This window comes from Anastrepha ludens, chromosome 5 (assembly GCF_028408465.1).
Source record: "Anastrepha ludens isolate Willacy chromosome 5, idAnaLude1.1, whole genome shotgun sequence".
Lineage (NCBI taxonomy): Eukaryota > Metazoa > Arthropoda > Insecta > Diptera > Tephritidae > Anastrepha > Anastrepha ludens.
The window spans coordinates 27567597-27589371 of NC_071501.1; the positions used below are offsets into that span (position 1 = coordinate 27567597).

General features: G+C 31.9%; 1 protein-coding gene across 3 annotated transcripts in view; it reads right to left on the bottom strand.

Moving 5' to 3' along the window:
* The window catches only part of LOC128865100 (tyrosine-protein phosphatase Lar), a 271747-nt gene that overhangs the window by 182942 nt on the left and 67030 nt on the right, over nucleotides 1-21775 (bottom strand). For 2 of the 3 annotated variants that reach the window (XM_054105073.1, XM_054105071.1), the window contains exons 5-6: nucleotides 20407-20548; nucleotides 17697-17720 (exon numbers count right to left, since the gene is read on the bottom strand). In XM_054105073.1, coding sequence (XP_053961048.1) covers nucleotides 17697-17720; nucleotides 20407-20548 — 166 coding nt within the window. Of the gene's footprint in view, nucleotides 1-17696; nucleotides 17721-20397; nucleotides 20549-21775 lie in introns of all 3 variants that reach the window. The other variant, XM_054105072.1, reaches the window with a different exon arrangement.

Consider the following 21775-nt stretch of genomic DNA (forward strand, 5'->3'; position numbering starts at 1 on the left):
AAAATAAAAACGCTGCATTAGCTGAAAAATATAAGAACAATTTTATTAAAAGACAAAAAGCTATTGAAGAATCTAAAACAATGAAGATTGGACTAGTAAATAAAAAAATTACAACACAAAAACTCAATGATTTATTGAAAAGTGTAAGTAAAATGAAATAAAAAAAAAATATTGTTAATAAATGAATACTTGTGTTAATATTATTCCATATCAAAATGATTGTATATCACAGTTATACATAATTGATGCTAATAATAAATATAATGGAGGATGTAGATGTGTCATAATGGATCCGTCTTTATTAAAATTAATTTCTATTGTAATTTTTATTGTAATTGCAATTCTTATATTTTATGCAATATATTTAGATATACAAAAAAAGGTAATTGAAAATGAATGTAAAAAGATTAACAAAAAAAAAAATATTAAAAATATTTAGGATTTTTTCTATTGCATTAAATGAATAATTGTAAAAACAATTTTGATAAAAATAATCAATTATCAAAAATAGATTTTATTATTTCAAATGGAATAGATAAAATAATGCAAAATGAATACATTTCAATGGTACTAATTATTATTCTATTAATAATGTTTTTTTATAATTTGATAAGACAATTAAATACAAGACTACAATTATTTTAAACATAGGTTTCGACCTAGTCAAAACATATTAGTAAATTTTTAATAATATTTTTTAGTTAAATAAATGAAAGAAGAAAAAGGTATCGAATCTTATGACTTTTATGAACATTTGCCATCTAATTCTACACTATTAAATGAATATGGAAGACCAATAGAAATAAATATTAATAATCAAGACATTAAAACGTTACCATCAAAAAGTTTACTTAATATTAGAGGTCAAATTATTGCTAAAGATAAAGATGGTAAAATATTAGATAAACTTAATCCTGATAAAATAAATTTTGTGAATAATGGTATAATAAATCTGTTTAGTAAAATTACATATTTTATTAATTCAGTTGAAATTGATAAAATTGAAAATCCTGGAATAACAACAACAATTAAAGGCTTAGCATCATTTTCTAATGATTTATCATTAAATAATGCTGGTTGGCAAATTGTAAATAAAGGTAGTGTTTGTAATAAGAAAGGTTATTTTTCTGTTAGCATTCCATTATGTATATTAATTGGGTTTTTTGATGATTACAAAAATTTCATTTTTAGAATTAATCAAAAATTAGAATTAATAAGATCAAATGATGATACAAATTGTTTAATTATTGATAATAGTTTAAGTGATCATACTTTTTCTATTGATATTAATCAAATTATATGGAGAATGCCTCATGTTAAATTTTCAGTTGAAGTTGATCATGAAATTAATAAAAAAATTTCAAATAATACAAACTTTCAAATGTATTTTAGAAATTGGAGATACTATTGTACTACTGCAATTCCAGCTGTAAAGACTTATACCTGGAATATAACATCATCTAGTGCTAAACCTAGATATTTTCTTATTGCATTTCAAACATTAAGAAATCAGAATAATTATAAAGACAATAGTAAATTTGACCATTGTAATTTAGAAAATGTTGTAGTTAAATTAAATACAAATAGATATCCAAACTATGATATGCAACTATCTATTAATCAAAATAAATTTGATACATTATATAATATGTTTCTAGATTTTAAAAATTCATATTATGGTTCTAGTATAAATAATTTACCAATAGTTAATTATGATACATTTTTAAAAGAATATCCAATAATATGCATTGATACATCTAAACAGAATGAGGTAATTAAAGAGGCTGCTATTGATATTAAAATTGAATTTAAATGGACAGAAGATTTTCCATCAAATACAGTCGTTCACTGTTTAATTATTAGTGATGATAGTTATTCATATAATCCACTAACAAATCAAGTGATGCATGTTTGACTTGTTTTTTTTAATTTTTATAAAATTAAAATTAACTAAAAATTAATTGAAATAAATATGTAATTAATTATATTAATAGATTAAAAAAATTTATCTAAAATTCTAAATTATGGATGGTCATTTAAAAGTTACTAAATTAGATAATAAAATTAAATTAACTATTCAAAATTTTGATACTCATAAACCAATAAAAAGATTAAATGAAATATTTCCGAATATTATTAGAGCAATTATTTGTGGACCAAGTAATTGTGGAAAAACAAATGTATTATTAAATATATTATCAAAGATTTATTATTCTGATATAATAATTTGTTCAAAAACTTGCTATCAAGAAAAATATAAATTTTTGGAAGATATGATAATTCAATTCAATAAATTGTGTGTTAAAAATGATTTGGAATCTAAAGATATAAAATGTTTATCAATTCAATCTCTACCAACACCTGAAAATATTAAACCATATTCTGTAATAATATTTGACGATATCTCTACAGAACAACAAGATAATATTGCCAATTATTTTGCTTATGGTAGACACAATAACATTTCTTGTTTTTATTTATGTCAAACATATTCAAAAATACCTAAACAATTGATAAGAGATAATGCAAACTATATAATTTTATTTAAACAAGATAAGACTAATCTGAAACACATATTTAATGATCATTGTAATGATATTGATTATGATATTTTAAAAAATATGTGTATTCAATGTTGGAAAGAACAGTTTGGATTTTTAGTAATAGATAAAGAACAAGAAACAAATGATGGTAGATATAAAAAAATGTTTGAATTTTTCTTTACAATATAAAAAATGTTTGAATTTTTGTTTAAATAAGATTTTTATTTTTTATTATTTCCATTTATTTTGGAAATCTTTATATTTTTCATTTTTTTCATCAAAAACTATATCTAATATTTTTCTATATTTATATAATCCATCAATGGTGGGCAGCAGATTTACTAATTATGACAACAGTTAATGTTAGAATTAATAGAGGATACAAATATATGCTTAATGTAATTGATACATTTTCTAAATTTGCTTATATAGAACCATTAAAAAAGAAAGATGGAAAAACAACTTCTGAAGCATTTTTAAATATTATTAAAAAAGCAGGTTGTGCACCAAAATTACTTCATACAGATTCTGGTAAAGAATTTTTAAATAAACATTTCCAAGAAGTTTTAGATAAATACAATATTAACATGTATCAAACATTTAGTGAAAAGAAATCATCAATTGTAGAAAGATTTAATAGAACCATTAATGAAAAACTAAAAATACGATTTGAAATTCAGAAAAATACTAATTGGATTGATGTAATTGATAAAATATTATATGAATATAATTACAAAGATGTACATAGAACTATTGGTATGAAACCTTGTGAAGTAAATGAAAAAAATGAACAATTAATTTTTGATAATTGTTTTAAAATTAATAGAAACAATTTAGAAAAACCAGTTTTTAAAATTGGAGAAAAAGTAAGAATTCAATCACATAAAAAACAATTTGAAAACAAATATAAAAATAATTGGACTCGAGAAATATTTTATATTAGTAAAATTTATCCATCTAATCCAATAACATATTTAATAAGAGATTTAAATTATGAACCAATATTGGGTAAATTTTATAAATTTGAACTTCAAAGAGTTCAAATTTGAAGTTTCAATTATTTTGCGTCCACCCTCTTCTAACGCTAAATACATACTGCACTTGTAACCATGTTTGACAAAGTCAAACGGTTTCGACAGAGTCGAAACATGTGTTGATGTATAAAAGCTTATCAAATATTATGCTTATCTTGCAGTTTGTGACTCGTATTCAACAGTATTTCATTTTTTTTTTTGGTTTGTGCTTATGCTTATTCTATTTATAGATTGTGAGCAATGTTGATAAGATCAGCATTGCTTGCTTTGCATACTACTCAGCTGTAATTACATTACTTCAGAATATGATGTTTAGATGAGTTGGTTAAGCAGTTGGAATTATAACAATAATTTTGTTGCAAGTTCAAATCTGACTCAAAGACTCTTGTTTTGAGGAGTTCGTCGTTTTTTTTGAAAGGTACTTTAAAAAATAAATGTATCCTTTTTTGTTTTTTTTTTTTTTTGAATAGATTACTTTAAATATTTTGTAATAAATATTTAAAATTATCAATCAATAATAATCGACCCAACTCAAAATTTTTAACTTTTTTTTTTATTTTTGTTTGAATAGATTACTTTAAATATTTTGTAATCAATATTTAAAATTATCAATCAATAATAATCGACCCAACTCAAAATTTTTAACTTTTTTTTTTATTTTTGTTTGAATAGATTACTTTAAATATTTTGTAATAAATATTTTAACATTTTTTCACTTAATAGACATCGACCCAACACAAAATTTTAACTGTACCAACCTAAATATTGATTACGAGTACTTCAAAAATAGATATCTTTAATATCTTAAAAATATTAACTACGAGTAACTATAATTTAGGGGTGGACTAAATCGATCCAACTCAAAATTTTTAACTTTTTTTTTGAGATAATATAAGCTAAAAAAATGAGTTAAATGTTAAAAAATGTTAAAATTTTGAGTAACTGTAAGTTAAAAAAATGAGTTAAATGGTAAAAATGTTAAATTTTTGAGTTAAAATGATAAAAATATTAAAATTTTAATATTTTTGATATTGCGTTGTAGCCCGGAATATACATACTACTTATGTTAAAGCACGCCAAAAAATCAAGTAAATTTGATATGTCACCACAGTGAATATTAGTAAACACACAAATTTTTTTTATTACAGTCAAAATGTCAAATTACGTTCCAACAAAACAGCATTTTCGGGGAGGTTTGCTTTTGTTCTTTAATTTAAAGAAAAGTGCAACAGAAGCACATCGTTTACTTTCAGAAGCTTATCCTGAGGTAAGAGTATGCCAGCAGTGCTTTGCATGATTTAAAGGTGGTGATTTTGACACAGAAGACAAAGAGCGAACAGGTCCATCAAAAAAGTTTGAAGACGAAGAATTGGAGGCATTATTCGATCAAGATCCATGTCAAACTCAAGAAGAACTTGGAAAAACATTGGCAGTCACGCAAGAAGCAATTTCTAAACGTTTAAAAGGATACATTCACCGGATACATTCACAAACAAAGAAATTGGGTGCCACACGAATTGAAGCCGAGAGACGTTGAGAGACGATTTTGCATGTCTGAAATGCTGCTTAATCGCCACAAAAAGAAATCGTGTTTGCATCGTATTGTCAAAAGATCTTATGTGAAGCCAGGCCAACCAGCCAAATCGACACCAAAGCCGAATATTCATGGTTTGAATGCTCTGTATTTGGTGGGATCAGAAGGGTGTGCTGTACTATGAGCTGTCAAAATCGGGCCAGACGATCACGGGAGAGCTATACAGGCAACAATTGGTACGTTTGAAGCAAGCAATAGCCGAAAAACGGCCACACACGAAAAATTTCCATCATGACAATGCTCGGCCACATGTTGCAGTACCGGTCAAAAATTATTGGGAAAATGCCGGATGGGAAATTCTACCTCACCCGCCTTATAGCCCCGATATAGCTCCTTCTGATTACCACTTGTTTCGGTCGATGCAGAATCACCTTTCTGGAATACGGTTCACCAATGTTGAAGGTATTAAAAAATGACTTGATGACTTTCTCGGCGCAAAAGGTGAGAAGTTTTTTTGGGACGGAATCCATAAATTGCCCGAAAGATGGGAAAAAGTTGCGGCTTCCGATGGACAATATTTTGAATAAAATATTTTTTACTTTTATACTTAAATAAATGTTTTTTTTTAACAAAAAATAAGAAATTAATTAGTTGTACAGCCAATATTTCACTTCATTTTTTCATTTGCATTGGAAGCAACAAAAAGTCATGCTTTCACCTGCAGCCAGAGAGTTCTTGAACCCTAATTGAAATTTACTAAAATTTAACGCATAAGAAGCATTTTTGTATTATATTACCTCCTCGCTAAACTCTTTTACCATTTAATTAACGAAATTTTATTACCAAGTTTGACTTAAGCTAAAATTTATAAAGAAAATCTTTTTAGTAGCCACAAAGGAGTTGGAAGCTATATTAATTTAATTACCTAATTTTCTCTTTGCGCAAAAATCACGCACAAAAAAAAAACGCGAATAGCAAACTTTTTAATTATCAAAAGCTTAACATAAATTCCATAGAACGAGGCATCAGCTAAGGTGATCAGAAAAAAATTTAATTAACTGTGTCAAACCGCTGTGTCACCGCAATGAAAAACCACAGAAAAAATTAGTTTTTGGCAGGAGAGAAAGGTTTGACAAAAACAAAAAGGAAAACAAAAATCCGCAGAGCAGCCACCACGGCACGAAAAGCCAAAAGATGACCACCAACAAAAAAAAAAACCAAAAAAATTATAACGTAATGAAGAAACAAAGGTGTGAGTGGGAGCGAATGGTAAAAAATTGCAGTTTCACTGCCAATAAAATGTTACAACGGTAATCCCAGTGGTGGACTAGTGGGCAAAGTTGGCGTAAATTCGCTCTATGTAGTGGTAAGAGTAGAGTAATGCGCGTACGTGACGCTGTGCTGCACAGTTGCTAACTGCAGGCGCATGGGAGCAAGCGTGGATGGTGGACGAAGGTATTGTTTATGACTCTGCACATACATAGAGCAGACGAGGGACATTAGAAGCTGTGTGTGCGGGAAACATATTGGCAGCGCAGAGCAGGCTACTCGCTCTTAGTTGCGCGCGTCAGCATTTGCCAACATTTGCTGGAAGGAAAATGGTATTAAACCACACAAAAAAAAAAATGAGATGAATATAATTGGAAGCTACGAAATTTGTTAGTATTGAGTATCGGGTGGCATGCAAAAAGATAAGCGATGATACAAGACCGCAAAAGCAGTAAGAGCCATAAAGCTCAACACACTTGCCGAACAAGCTGGCAAGCCAAGCACAAATATATGTATGTGTATGTGTATGCATCCTTACAAAAACAACATAGTTTTATGTTATAAAGCTGGCGTAAGGAAGGAGTGAAAAAGCTAAGCAAAATAGCGAAAGCAATAAGAAAAACTAAATAGAGAAGATATTGTAAGCAAATTTATAGATTACAGCGACAAGAAAATGAACAAAATGAAAATCAAAATGCAACAACCAAAGCAGCTGAACAAAGTTGGATGGAAATTCAATGAAAGCTTTAAGCATAAATGCATGAAAGCAGAGGAGAAGCTTGTAAGCCTACATATGAGTTGGATGCGAGATGAAGTGCGAGGCAACGATATGGGCGAAATGGCTGGGATATGCTTAAGGAATGTACAGTGGTGGTCGAAATTATAGCAGCGCGAGCATTTGGCAAGTTTTGTTAATTACATTATTTTCAATTTAGTTTTTTTTTACTTTTTTTTATTTAACATTTTTTTATTAATATAATTTATACGACACATTTGACAGTTTTGATATTTAATTCTTTTTATTTAACTTGTTTTTATTTTTACTTTTTTATTGTTCATTAATATTATTTTAATTTATTTTTTTTTTAATATAGTTTATGCCACGAAAAAAAAACCATATACAGTTCCGAGCATAACTGAGTGCATGATGATTTTTTTGTTATCTATTTTGTTTCTTTAATATTGGTCATTTGCTTTGCTCTTTTTAAATATTATTCACTAAAATAGTATAAATCAAACTCTCATTCATTTCATCATTTCACTAAGCAGCTGAAGGCATTGTTGCTAGTGCTGCCACAAATATGTAATATATTTATTTATAAGTATATTTCATTATATTAAATAAATAAATAAACTGTCATTTAGAAAAATTCAAATAAATTTCGTCAAAATTTTGAACTTTTTTATCTAAATTTTGAGCAAGAATAGTAATGCAGTTATATAGTTTGGTATAATAGAATGTAAGTTTTAAGCAGCATTTTTGATTTTTAGATTTTAAACACATTTTTTTGAGTAACCGATCTAGAGTTATTTTTGTATAAAATTATAAATATTATTTTATTATAAAATAAAAAATTTATAAAACTGGAGTTGATTCTTAAATTTGTTCTTAACGAATGCCCACCTTTACTTCCCCAGAAATTATTTTTTATATAGAATGAAACGCAAAAATCCAAGCGATTTTTAGTCGCTTATCTTAATAAGAAGAGAATTCTCTAAAATTCAGATTAAAATTTTGAAAAATTAGATGGAAATTGGTTCGAGTTTTCTAAGTCTCGTATAAAACTTGAAAGTTTAATTTGTACCGCTTTGGTTGCACACGAAATATTATAAATGAAATATTACCAAAACAAAAAAAAGCAAAAATTAAATATTACCTCAAAAAAACCAAAAAAAATTATAATTTCTGCTCAGTTATGCTCGCCACAGAAACTGAAAAATTTCGGACTTTGTGAAAATTTTAATTTTTCCGGACAAATATTATAACAGACATGCTAAAGTCTTAAATTTTGTCTTCAGTCCAATTTAAGTAAATTTGCTGGAGTGACGGTTACATTATTATTTGACTGAAGAACTAAAGTAAAAGATCGACGTTTTTTCGATGGAACTTTTTGCGTTCTATTTTATTTATGCTTATTGCTGTTTTGAAGGGAAAAAGCTATGCAGAAATAGCTGAAATGATGATGTGCTTTCGGAAAATGGTTATAATGCTCTTAACTTAGTTAAGAAAGATTCATCCTATCTAAGCAAATAAACGGAAAGAAAACCAAAGCAAACTGATGCTAATGCGGATAGAGCTATAATACCCAAGAGCAAAGCAGATCCTCTTAAGCCAGCACGGCATATAATGCTTGAAATAAACCAAGAATCTAGTCTACAGGTGTCCAGAAAGCTTGTAGGAAGGCAACTTAACGAAGTCCAGCTGTTTGGCCGCATAAGCGGAACCACTCCTCTTAAAAAAGACATATCAAACACCGACTTGCCTTTGCAAAAGCCCACAAAGACAAATCTATTCAGTTTTAGAAAAACGTGCTTTGGACCGACGAAACCAAAATAAATAGGATGGGACCAGATGGGAAAACTATTGCACGTCGTCCAAAAAATCAAGCGCTAAATCCTACGTGCACAAAAAAGCATCATGGTTTGGGGAGCTTTTTCCTGGCATGGTGTTGGGCCGATTGTTCGCGTGGCTGGTAAAATGGATATATCTCAGTATCTGGATGTACTCCAGAATAAAATGGAGCCATTTGTGTTTGAGTTTATGTCATTAAATTTCTGCAGGACAATGATCCAAAGCATACTGCAGACGGTGAAGCAAAGGCTCAGAAGAGAAAAAATTAATGTACTGGATTGGCCGGCGCAGAGCCTTGATCTCAATCCAACAGAAAGTTTGTAGAATGACGTTAAGTTCAAAATCGCTGACAAAAATTTTAAAAAATTTGATGATTTGTAGGCCGCAGTTGAGGAGGCTTGGTACTCGATTCCAAAGGAAAGATGCCACAAGCTTGTAAAAAGCATGGAGCGACAGCTTCAAAAAGTAATCAAAAACGGTGGAAACGGTACAAAATACTAATCTGGTAAAACAATATTATTACTTAACTATCTGATTTCTTTAGTATTTTTGCTTTTATTTGGAATTTTTTACGATGTGTTATTTATGTGTCCAGGAGGTGTCGTGAGTTATCAACGTACGCGTAAATTAAATCAGAACTGAAATACTTTTTGACCATTTTTTTGTTTTTAAAGTGGAAGTAAATAAGTTTTTTCTTTTTTATGTTGCTTTTTTCGCAATAAAAAATAGTTATTTAAAAACATATTCAACTCTTTGCTTTCAAAGTCTAAATGCGCTATTTATATGACCATGGCTGTAGGTCAAAAAATAACTTTTTGACCGACATTTTTTATAATAAAAGGCATAATTCAAACTTGCACTTTATTATACCAGAATTTAAGTGGCTACAAAATTGCATACTCAGAATTAAAAGAAAAAAATTATTTATTTTTAAAAAATTTTTTAAAAATAAATAATTTTTTTCTAAAAAAATTGAAATCTTCATGAACATAAAATTTTTTTAAATCCTGTAGGAAGCTGGAATTTAAGTGACCACAAAACCGCATACTCAGAATGCTCAAACAAAAATATATATTTTTTCTAACAAAATTAAAATTGTGATGAACATTTTTTTAGTGTTTTTAATTTTGTACAAAGTTGGCAAAAGAGGTCAGAAAAACAAAAAAAAATATAAAAAATAAATATATTTTCTAACAAAATTGAAATTTTAAGGAACATTTTTTTAATATTTTTAATTTTGTACGAAACTGGAAAATTTGACTTATATGGTTTTTGTTGTATAAGGAATTACATTTTTAGCTGGAATTTCAAAATCGCATACTTGGAATTTTTCTAACAAAAAGAAAATTATAATAATAATAAAATATAATAAAAAATTGTACTTTTGTAAAACAATTTTTTTTAAAATTTTTTACAAAAGTAGAAAATTTGAGTTAAATAGTTTTTGTTGTAGTATTGTACATTTTTATAGAAAAATAAAAGTTAAAAAAATAACAACAGCTAATAGTCAATAATTTGTAATCTGCCATGCTGCCATTATTTTGAACGCTACTGTACATACAAACATACATTTCAAGAAGGCTGGCAAATGAAGAAAAAAGTGAGTTTAAAAAATGAAGGGAGTGAGATTGAACACTGAGCGTGTAGGTATGAGCGTTCGGGCGGTGGGCATCGATTGGAAATGCAGGTCTCACTTGCCGCTGCTGCTGCTGGTCCTTTTTGGCAGTGAATTTGGTACGTACAAGCAAAAGCAGCAAGCAAGAAATGAAAGGATATCTAGTTACATATTGGAAATATGCACACATACAAACACACTCACACACATACACAAACATAGTATGCAAGTTTCTGGCAGCGATATTGGCAATGGCGAGCGATAAGGATAATTGTGGCAATAAAATTGTGAACTTCACGTCGGCTGGCGATCGTTTCCATATATAAAATCATGCATGTAAGTGTATTACTGTTAATATGTGTATTGGTGAATGTAGTTATGCTTGTGTGTGTTTTTTATTTGATGTGCGCGTTTTACACACACATACATATATGCGGTGCTTTCCATGTATGGTCCGCCCACTGCACTTTAGCGCAAGTCTGCCAAGTGTTTGTGTGTCTGTCTGTGATTGGGTGTGCATGTGCTTGTGTGTGTTCGAGTGGTAATGCTTTTGCTTGTACTTGCATAACTACCCGGCTGCTGTTGCTTCAGCTGCTCAACTCTCACAATTTGCTTTGATTGCTGCTTTCGTCGTTGCTGTGTTTTGTTTTGTTTCTGCGCTTACGCACATAAATGTTCTAAGTTACACAAGTTTATGCGCGCACACACCTCCTATACGAGTATATGCATATGATTGCATGCATGTATAGGTGTATGAATTTACATTTATAAATGCATGCCTTTAATACGCATAACAATGTAAAGTTTATGCTTTGTCTACAAAACTGCCAGCCGCCGATTGGAATTAGTGCCAATCGCATGTTTTACTCTGGGCGAAGCATAAGCACACACACACACATATGTATGTATATTAGCTGTAAAGTAAATATGGAAGTTAAAAAATATGTTGGATAAGTTGAAATTTGCTTTTTGCATTTAAAGTTTGCGCTGCTTCTAATAAAAATCGGTACAATAGAATAAATTTACGAAAATATCAAAACTTCATATTTCACCTGTAAGAGTGCTCTTTACTATATAGTAAGTGCGAGTATAGATCAATTTTAAATATGATTGAGATGGATTCAGGCATCAAAAACCATATATGGTTTGATTATCGAATATTTCTCAAAGTTCTATTAACCGTTTGCCCTTTTTTTCATCAGCAATTTGCTTCACCACTATTCCTCCAGTTGTGTATCGTTTCGGGTATTTACTCATTCGCCAATTTTTTGTTTTTTCAAAAATTATTTATTTGTTCATTAATATCTATTTTATCCCCTTCAAAGTAATCCCCATGAGATATTATGCACTTGTGCCAACGTTTTTTCCAATCCTCGAAGCACTTCAAAAAATAATTTTTTGTTTTATCTTGTTCAGATCCTCCTTCGATGCCGTCTTTATCGCGTCAATCGTATGCAAGAGCCAATTTTTGTTTTTCCACAAATCCGGGCGTTTCTGGCGGATTGCTTCGCGCAAATTGCGCATAACTTGCAGGTAATATTCTCATTGACCGTTTTATCCTGTGGCAAGATGCACAACGCCCCTGCAATTGAAGAAAATGGAAGGCAAAACTTTTACATTCGACCGAACTTGGCGCGCTTTTTTCGGTTTTCGGTCTTCGGCGGCAGTTTCCATTGAGATGATTGAGCTTTGGTTTCTACGTCATAACCATAAACTCATGATTCATCACCAGTTATGACCCTCTGGAGTAAACTTGGGTCGCTGCGGGTCGCGGACAGAGTCCAACATCTCATTAGCAATGTTTATGCGATGCTGCTTTTGGTCGATATTGAGCAGGTTTGGTACGAATTTTGCCGTGACCCGGCCCATGCCCAAATCATTGAAAAAAATCGAATGGCACGAGCCAATCGATATGTCTAGGTCCTCAGCAATTTCTCTAACGGTGGTTCGAGGATTGGCCAATACCATTTTCTTCACTTCATCAATTTTTTCGTCTGTTGTTGAAGTGCTCGGGCGTCTAGCATGCTTTTCGTCGCTCACATCTTCTCGGCCTTCTGAGAACATTTTGTCCACCGATTAACGTTGCTTTGGTCCAAAGTAGCTTCTGCGCATGACACAGTCAACATTCGGAATGCATCTGCGCACTTAATTTCGTTTTTCACACAAAATTTGATAGAGGTTCTTTGATCCATCTTTTCGAATAGGTAAAAATCGAAGACGAGCCGAAAAACGTGCTAGCAAAGCAGCGTTCAACAATTAACTGAACATTCAAAATGGCCGAACTCGTCGGCATGAGTTCCAACATATCGCCACAAAAAAATCGAATATACGTAACCTGCGAAAATTCAAAATTCGCGATACTTTTTGAACAAACCTCGTATACAAATTTCTCGGTAGTTGCTGAAACTATAGCGGCAGCTATTTTTCCTTCGCAGCGTAATTGAACGAACACAATGACTACAGAATATTTGCTTGCCTCACCTCCTGCATCTAACCCTTGGGCTGAAAAGTTCTGGGCCCAACACATAGATAGCATTAGTTTTATTACGTTCATCTCTTTCTTATTTAGTACTAACCTTAAAAAGACAGCTGTTACAATTTCTTGATATTCTACTCACTACTTCTGAAGTTATTGTGCTAAGAGTGACACTACTTTTTTCATTTTCAAAAGAATGGATCAAGAAGAATTTCGTGTTTTAATTTCACACTACTTCTTGATGGAATAAAAACCCCTTGTAGCGAAGCAATGGCTTGAAGAGGGTTATGAAGAGTCTGCCCCGTCAGAAATAACAATAAAAGTTTGGTTTCCTGACCAAACGAGGTCGTCGAGACACCGATGGTGCACAACGCAGTGGACGTTCAAATGAGGCGGTAACACCAGAAAACACCAAAAAATCCAAGAAATCATCTAAAAGTGAAGTTGCATGAGTCAGCTGATATCGTAAAGATATGAAAAGAATCTGTCGGCTTTATATTGCATGAGCATTGGTCGCTGGTAAAGAATTTCGCTGGACTGAAGGGGTTATTGCTGAACCTGAGACATATTTTGAGACAAAAGATAAATCGTTACATATACAAAAGTGGTGTTGAAATGGTAGAGCGGCGCCTGAATGATTGTGTTGTTCCAGATGGAAATTACGTTGATGAATAAAGCTTATTTTGAACACAAAAAAAAACCTGTTTTCTTTGTTAGGTCCGGGACTTTTCAGTCAATGTGTTAAATATGGAGTTTTTCTCACATTTTTGTCGACATCATCTTTATCATCATCATAGCGATTACAGCATGGGGTGAGCCAGTGCCACCTTCGTGATAGCGCCCCATACGACTCGGTTCATTGCATGTTTATAAGACGTAAATCTGCATCAACATCGTTTGCTCATCTTCTTGCATAAGATAGTTGAAGGTATTTTTCGAAATTCTGCTGTCGTTCATTCCAAGTAGGTGTCCAAACCATCTCAGCCGCAGAGGTTTAGCGAAACGTACAATGTTTTGGCCTGATACCAGCTGTTCTCTCTCTCATCATTGTATCTGATTCTGTAAGATCCATCACTTACTGGTCAAAATATCCTGCTTAGGATTTTATACTCAAAGCGAAGAAGGTAGTTTTTTATCTTATATATAGTACTTCGCAGCCAAAAGTCACTATTGCTCTTATTAGCGTCCTGCAGATTTGTAGTTTACACCACCTCGATACTGATTTATTTTTGAAATGAGGGTAGATTGTCAATTGATAAGACTTAAGATAAATTTAGAAACTCAATTGTAAGCAGCTTAGATCATTTAATGCTGGTATTCCAAAGACATAAAATATTAAAACCTCACAAATCAACAAAGAGTCAGTGAAGTTTGAAGAGGAGTTGACAGCGTAATATCTTCGCTCTCTTCTTCTTTTCCCTTTATATATTTCGTGCCTTACTTTTTAGGTCTCAAGCAAAGTGTGATTAAACTTCAAGGGCCGATGTTGTATGTGGACCACACCTAAACGTCAAGTTTTTTTCTGCATTTCATTTGACATTTTTCAATTTCAGACTAACTCAATTTGAACCATGGAAAGATACACAATCGAGCAACGCGTTAAAGTTATTCAGGCTTATTATGAAAACGGGCGCTCAAATCAAAATGCATATCACGCACTTCGTGATTTTTGCGGTCAATTTAATCGTCCCAATGTGTGTACAATCGGAAAAATTGTGCAAAAGTGTGAGCAAACCGGCTCTTTAGGAAATGTGAAAACACTCGTACAGCTCGTACTGCAGAAAATATTGCTGCTGTTCGCGATAGTGTGGTTGAAGAGCCGTCCACTTCAACTTGTCGTCGTGCCCCTTCACGCTCGTCATTGTTCACATTATGCATAAATATTTGCATTTACACGCTTACAAGGTGCAATTGACTCAAGAACTAAAGCCTCTTGACCATATCAAGCGTCGTCAATGGTCAGAATGGTGGCAGGAAATGGCAACAGTGAATGACCAATTTTCGAAGAAAATCATCTTCAGTGATGAGGCACATTTTCACCCCAGTGGATTCGTCAATTAGCAGAATTGCCGCATTTGGTAATCCAAGAGTGATTGCCGAAAAACCAATGCACCAATGCATAAAGAGTGACTGTTTGGTGCGGTTTATGGGCCGGCAGTATCATTGGGCCGTATTTTTTTCCAAAATGAGGCCGGTCAGGCAGTTACTGTGAATAGTGTTCGTGAGATGATAGCGAACTTTTTATGGCCTGAACTGGAAGATATGGATGTGGACGATATGTGGTTTCAACAGAACGGTGCCATTTGTCACACAGCTAACGAAACAATGGCTCTTTCGCGCGAAAAATTTGATGGCCGAATAATCTCACGTCGCGCCGATGTCAATTGGCCGCCAAGATCATGTGATTTGACACCGTTGGACTTCTTTCTTTGTGGTTATTTGAAAGAAAAGGTGTACGTCGATAAGCCAGCAACAATTCAAGAGCTAAAGGATGAGGTAATTCGGGACATTAACGGCATAGAACCTCAATTATGCCTCAGTGTCATCGAAAATTTGGACCATCGGATGGAGGTGTGCCGCCGAGGCCGCCGAGGCCGCGGTGGCCATTTGGCCGATATTTTGTTCTATACGTAATTGAGCCATACCAGTATTATCATAATAAAGAGAAATGACAATAATTTCCTAAAAAAAATTGTATTTTATTCAAAATCAACACCGGCCCTTGAAACTTAACCACCCTTTAGATAAGGAACTATTTGCATTTGGTGCTCTTTGGAGGTGTGCCGCCGAGGCCGCGATGGCCCTTTGGGCGATATATTGTTCCGTGCGTAATTGAGCTATACCAATATTGTCATAATAAAGAGAAATGACAATAATTTCCTAAAAAAATTGTATGTTATTCAAAATCAACACCGGCCCTTGAAACTTAACCATCCTTTACAATGGGCAGTCATACCTTTGCAAGAATTTTCATTTTGAAAACAAAAAAAAAAAAAACAACATAAAATAGTTTCAATGGAATGGAGCGATGGATGCTGTCACCGAATGGGTTTCTGCGTGATTACCTTTCCGTAGTGCCCAGATCCGAAACCTCGTGTCAAACGATAGAGAGTTTATAGTAAGTAGTTTTTTTCTAATAGCGGTTGCCCCTCCGCAGATAAAGGCAAATCGCCGAGCGCATTTTCGCCATGAAAAAGCAACCAACAAAGAATGCAATTCAATGGAGTCTCTTTTCTACCTTTTTCCTTGTTTGCTTCACAGTGCTACCATCGGCGGCATATAATTCCGCGCTTGTACTGGCTTCCTCAAATGTACGCATCGAAATACTTTAGCTGCTACACATTTTTTAAACAGCCACTTTTATGTGTGTACGTGGGTGTATATGTATACTCAATGTCTCTCAAACGCACACATACATACATATATATGTAGTGCGCGTTTGCTTTTTTTAATTTGCTTGCAAAGTTTTTGTCCGCCAATGATTTTCAGCTGTTGCTTTTTGCAATTTCGCAATGACATGCGCTAATAAAACAGCATACATTGGAGAGTAGGAGGTGAACATTTGTTTGACGTCATGAACGCAGCTGCATGTGCTGGACGCCCGCTGACAGCGTTGCGGCACCTAAAAGTGCGCTACAAAAAATGTGAAAATCGTAGCTCTGCTTTTTTATGGCTGGTGAATTCTTACTATTTTTTACTTTTTTAATTTTATTTGCCCGCATTCTTTTTGCATTTTAATGCTCAACTTAAAAAAGAACAAAAAAAAATAGTTGTTAAACTTTACGTTTACCTCGCCGTATGGGGCAGGTGTGGAAAACTTTCGCATATGCATACCTGAATATACTTGTACATATACACACACACACATGCATACGTAGGTATGTGCATATGCGCATATATTTGTTTGAGCAAAAGGCGAGTGAGCATGAAAATGCACTGCACTTGCAACGCTGGCGTTTGTGTGCTTATGCAGCCATTTAGTTTTACGTTTTTCGCTCGGTGCCTACGTACATAAGTTCGTGTTTGCAGTCGTAACGCCTGCAATTCAATTGTTATTGAAATTGTTTAACGTTTATACATTTTTATCTACATTTCTTTGTTGCAATTGTGGCGCGCTATAACCTCTCTCCGATCACTTCTACTTCCAGCATGTTGCCTCTTTGCTTGCCCACCTACATTTGCTTTGGTTATCTGCCGTGAAAATTTCAACTTAAATTGCGCAGTTGATATTGTTCAACGTTTCACGTTATTGCATACTTTCACGAGTAATGTATGTAAGCACGTTCGCGCAAACACACACACACACACACGCATAAATGGTATATACAGTTATACAATCTTCATACGTTACCTAAATGCCATACGCTCACCCACTCACACACACATTCAGATCAGCCTTACAGTATGCTACACCGAATAGGAATTCTCAATTTATTTCAATTTTAACGCCAATTGCGTGATGTTTGTATGAATCTGACTATTCAGCCACTACTTTAAAACTAACTCCCGATAAACTTCAGCACTTAAGACTTTAACGAGCTTTTGCCCATATCAATTTCATTCACGTTGGCACTAAACACAACTAAAAAAAAATAGTTAAAACTTCTTTTATTTAAATGCATGAAAATGGTTAGTATGGAAAATTACACTTACTTGCACCTCCAAACGTGAAATCGCCTATGAGTTTTTTTCAGTTTTATTTTAGATATCATATAATTTGAGTTGTTGTTGTTGTTAGTCCATGATAGCGATCGATGAATGAAGAAAACACAAACACAAAATGGGAACAGAGAAACAGAGAGAAATTGAATTGAGTAGCTTGAACACGACCAAACAAAAAATAAAAAAAACAAAAACAAATCGCAAAGCTTTTAAAGCTCAAAGCAAAAACTTTCCAGAAAACAAATAGCATAAAGTTGCATAAAACCATGAATGGAAAAAAACCAACGAAACTTATATTAAATACAATAACAAATTGTTAGAAAAATCCTTGGAAAGAGAGCATGTGAAAAAGTTTGAAATTAGAAAAGAGAAGAAGAAGAAGAAACAAATGCATTCATTAATACCGTTTCAAAACAAATGGGGTCAATAAATGAATGAGCTTTGAAGAGCTCTTTCAAAATACATATATGTATGTACATTACAGTTATATAAGAAAAATGTGTATATATACAAATGAACAATGACAACTTGCTGCATAACCTGTAACACCCGAAAAGCTTACAATGCATACAAAAAAGCTTTTGAAAGTGTAGCGACGACATAAATTGTTGTTTTTTTGAATAATTTGCTTCTGAAATTTTTACGCCATTTATGTTTTTGAATACTTGCTACCACAAACTGGTTTTGTATAAAAGCTTCAGACTTACTAAAGCTTTCTTGGGGGCAAGCTTCTGACGCTACTACACTGGTGAGTTCTTTAAAGCTTTTTGGTTTATAAATTTGCACCCTCGATATTTCCTGTTGTTATATTTTTAAGTATAATACTAAGGAATTATATTTAAATATTTGTTTTGAAGCTTGCTAGTTTAAAGTTTACTTCTGCATTTATTACTAACAGCTTTTTTTTGATTTGGAATAAAAATATTGTAGTTTTTTATGTTAAAATTATATGCTAAAAATATATTTATTCCAAAGCTTTTCAAAAATTTATTTTTGCTATGAAAGCTTTCTTTGGAATTCACCACTGTGTTTATTTTTTGTTTTTTACTTAAAAATTGTATGCGCTGTTAAAGACGTCTGATTTCCGGAAAGTCAATATATTTGAAAGCTTCTCAAAAAACGTTTTTTGTATAATGTGAATAAATATACGGCTTATAAAGCTTTCTTCGGATTTTATCACTGTACTTAATACTTGTTTCTTATTTAAAAATTTTATGCCGTGTTAAAAATTTCCTGAAACTCAAATATATTCGAAAGCTTTTTTGAAAATCATTCTTTGGAAGTTTACTACAATCTTTGAATTTTTAATTTTTGCTTGGAAAGTGTGGCATATAAAGTGCTCAGAATGCGCCCGCAACTCAAAAGCTTTTGTGAAAGCTTTTACAACATTATTTTATTTATTTATTATATTTACTTTCTGGTTTTTACTTAAAAATTATATACGCTTTAGAGCTATTAAAAACGTCTGACTTCTTGAAGATCAAATATATTTGAAAGCTTTTTAAAAAGCTTTTGGCAGCTGAATGCTTATGAAAGCTTTCTTGGGAGTTCATCACTGTATTTATTTTTTGGTTTTTATTTCAAAATTTTGCGCGCTGTTAAAAATGTCTGACTCTCTAAAAATCAAATATATTTTATAGCTTTTCAAAAAACGTTTTTTTTGTCATGTGAATAAATATACGGCTTATAAAGCTTTCTTGGGAATTCACCGCTGTACTTAGTTTTTGTTTCTTATTTAAAAATTGTATGCCGGGTTGAAAATTTCCTGAAAATCAAATATATTCGAAAGCTTTTAACAAAGCTTTGAAACCTTTTTGTGAAAATCATTCTTTGGAAGTTTACTACAACCTTTGAATTTTTCATTTTTGCTTGGAAAGTGTGGCATATAAAATGCTTGTAACGCGCACACAACTTAAAAGCTTTTGTGAAAGCTTTTACAAAATTTAAATTGAATGATTCTATTTTAGAGTGTATAATACTGAAACTACAATTTTTTCTATTTTTTAAAACTCACTTTGTTTTATGTTTAAATTATCAAATGTCTCAAATCTTTAGTGAAAGCTTTTGCAAGCTCCGATTTTATTTAAAGTGTTTTCTAAGTCCCAATATTAACCGAAATTTTATTGCAATTTTTAGCATACACCTCATATAAATTTAATAAGATTTAATTTAATTTATAACTAATTGAAAATAATTTTAGTTTAACTGTGTTTGGTTGAGAAAATTTTCGAAAAATTATATCACCACTAAAAGTTAAAGTACAATAGTTTCGGCTCAATGTAGTTTTTTTTAATCAGCTACTTGCTAAGTAAAATTCTTTGCCAATCATCCTCAAAAGCTTCAAGTTTCAGGACCTTTTTTATAAGTACTTCATAATATATATATTTTCTTCAGCTTTAAACTATCAATTGAAGTAACTTTAAAATTTAATTTTTCGCTTTAAAGCTGTAAAGCGCCAATGAAAGCTTTTGTGAGCATTCAATTCATATATTTGCCATGCCTAAACCGCACTTGTAAATATTTCCAAAATATATTCTAAGCAAATGATATTCTTGCTTCTCTGACTCTTTTTTGATTTTATTTGGAGTTCCTCTGCTTTAGCAGCACTTTTGTGTATTTCACTTATTGCACACTTTCTATGCACTATCGTAAAAAATTTAAATTTTTTTGATAGGGATGATTTTTTACTTACTTGTCTCACCAGTGGTACAAGTCTCGGGTTTCGATGGCGGCCCACGTCCAATGGTATTCACCGCTATCACATAGAATTCATATTCGGTATAGGGGCTTAAGGCGCGCACGACATAAAACATGGTGATAATGCCGCTAATTTCACTAAAAGCCTGTGAGAATGCAATAGGAAGAAATGGTTAGCTAATGGATATTTTAAAACACCAAAACAAATTAAGTTAAAGCTGCTGTTATATGTATTCTGTAAAAATTTAGGTTTTGTCATCTGATTGATTTAGTTAATAAAAATGACAATTAAGAAGCTTTACTTCAAGTCAGGTGAAAGCTTTGTTTTAAATTATAAAAGAATAGACATTTTATAAAAAATTGGGTCAATCATTATTTTTATTTTTGATGAATTTGGTACTCTAACTGGAACGCCCATACTTTATTCAGGCTTCAAACTATTTCAAATAAAATTAAAGCTTAAGCCTAAAGTAGTGAAAGCTCCATTGCAGAGGAAGAATCGTTCTGTCCTGCGTAAAATGGCTTGTAGTTTATGCTTTCTGAATAGAGCCAAAGTAATGCTTCGATAGACCAGAACAAATTTATATTTGAATGAAGTGAAAACTCATACCCATTTGTTCATTTAAAGAAGTCTGCATTTGAGAAGTGCGAGTCTTTATATTTTAATTAATTTAATTTAACGAAAAAATAAGAATGCGTTGGCATAAAACTTTTTTTTTGTAAGAAGAGAAGGCCCGCGGGGAGTATAAAACTGGACTCAAGGGTGAAAGATTATTTTTGAAAGAAGGGAATGAGGTGAGGAGCGCGAAAATACATTCATGAGTGAGACTTCCATTTTAAGTGAAAGCCTGTTTTAAAAATATTCAACTTCACTCAAGGACGAATCTTTATTCTTGACAGAAGTGAAAGCTCGTGAGGTGTACGAAACTTTTTCAAGGGAGAAACTTTTTTCTTGAAAGAGGTGAATGCTTGAAAGAAGTATGGTACTTTACTGAAAAATTAATTTTTAATTAATTTTATTAATTTCTAAAATAAGTCAAAGATCCTGAGGAGTACGACACTTTACGCAAGATCGAAATTTTATTTGCGAAAGATGTGAAATCTGGCGAGGAGTACTAAACTTGATTCAAGAGTCAGACTTTATTTGAGAAAGAAGTGAAATCTATTGAGTGGTATGGTGCTTTAGTCAAACGTGAAGATTTATTTCTAAAATAAGTGAAGGTTCGTGAGGAGTACGAAAGTTTACTCATGGGATAATTTTTATTTTTGAATAAAGTGAAAGCTCTTGAAGAGTACGAAATTTCATTCACGGCTGAAATTTTTTTCCTGAAAGATGTGAAAGCTCATGAGTGGTATCGTTTTTACTCAGGGGT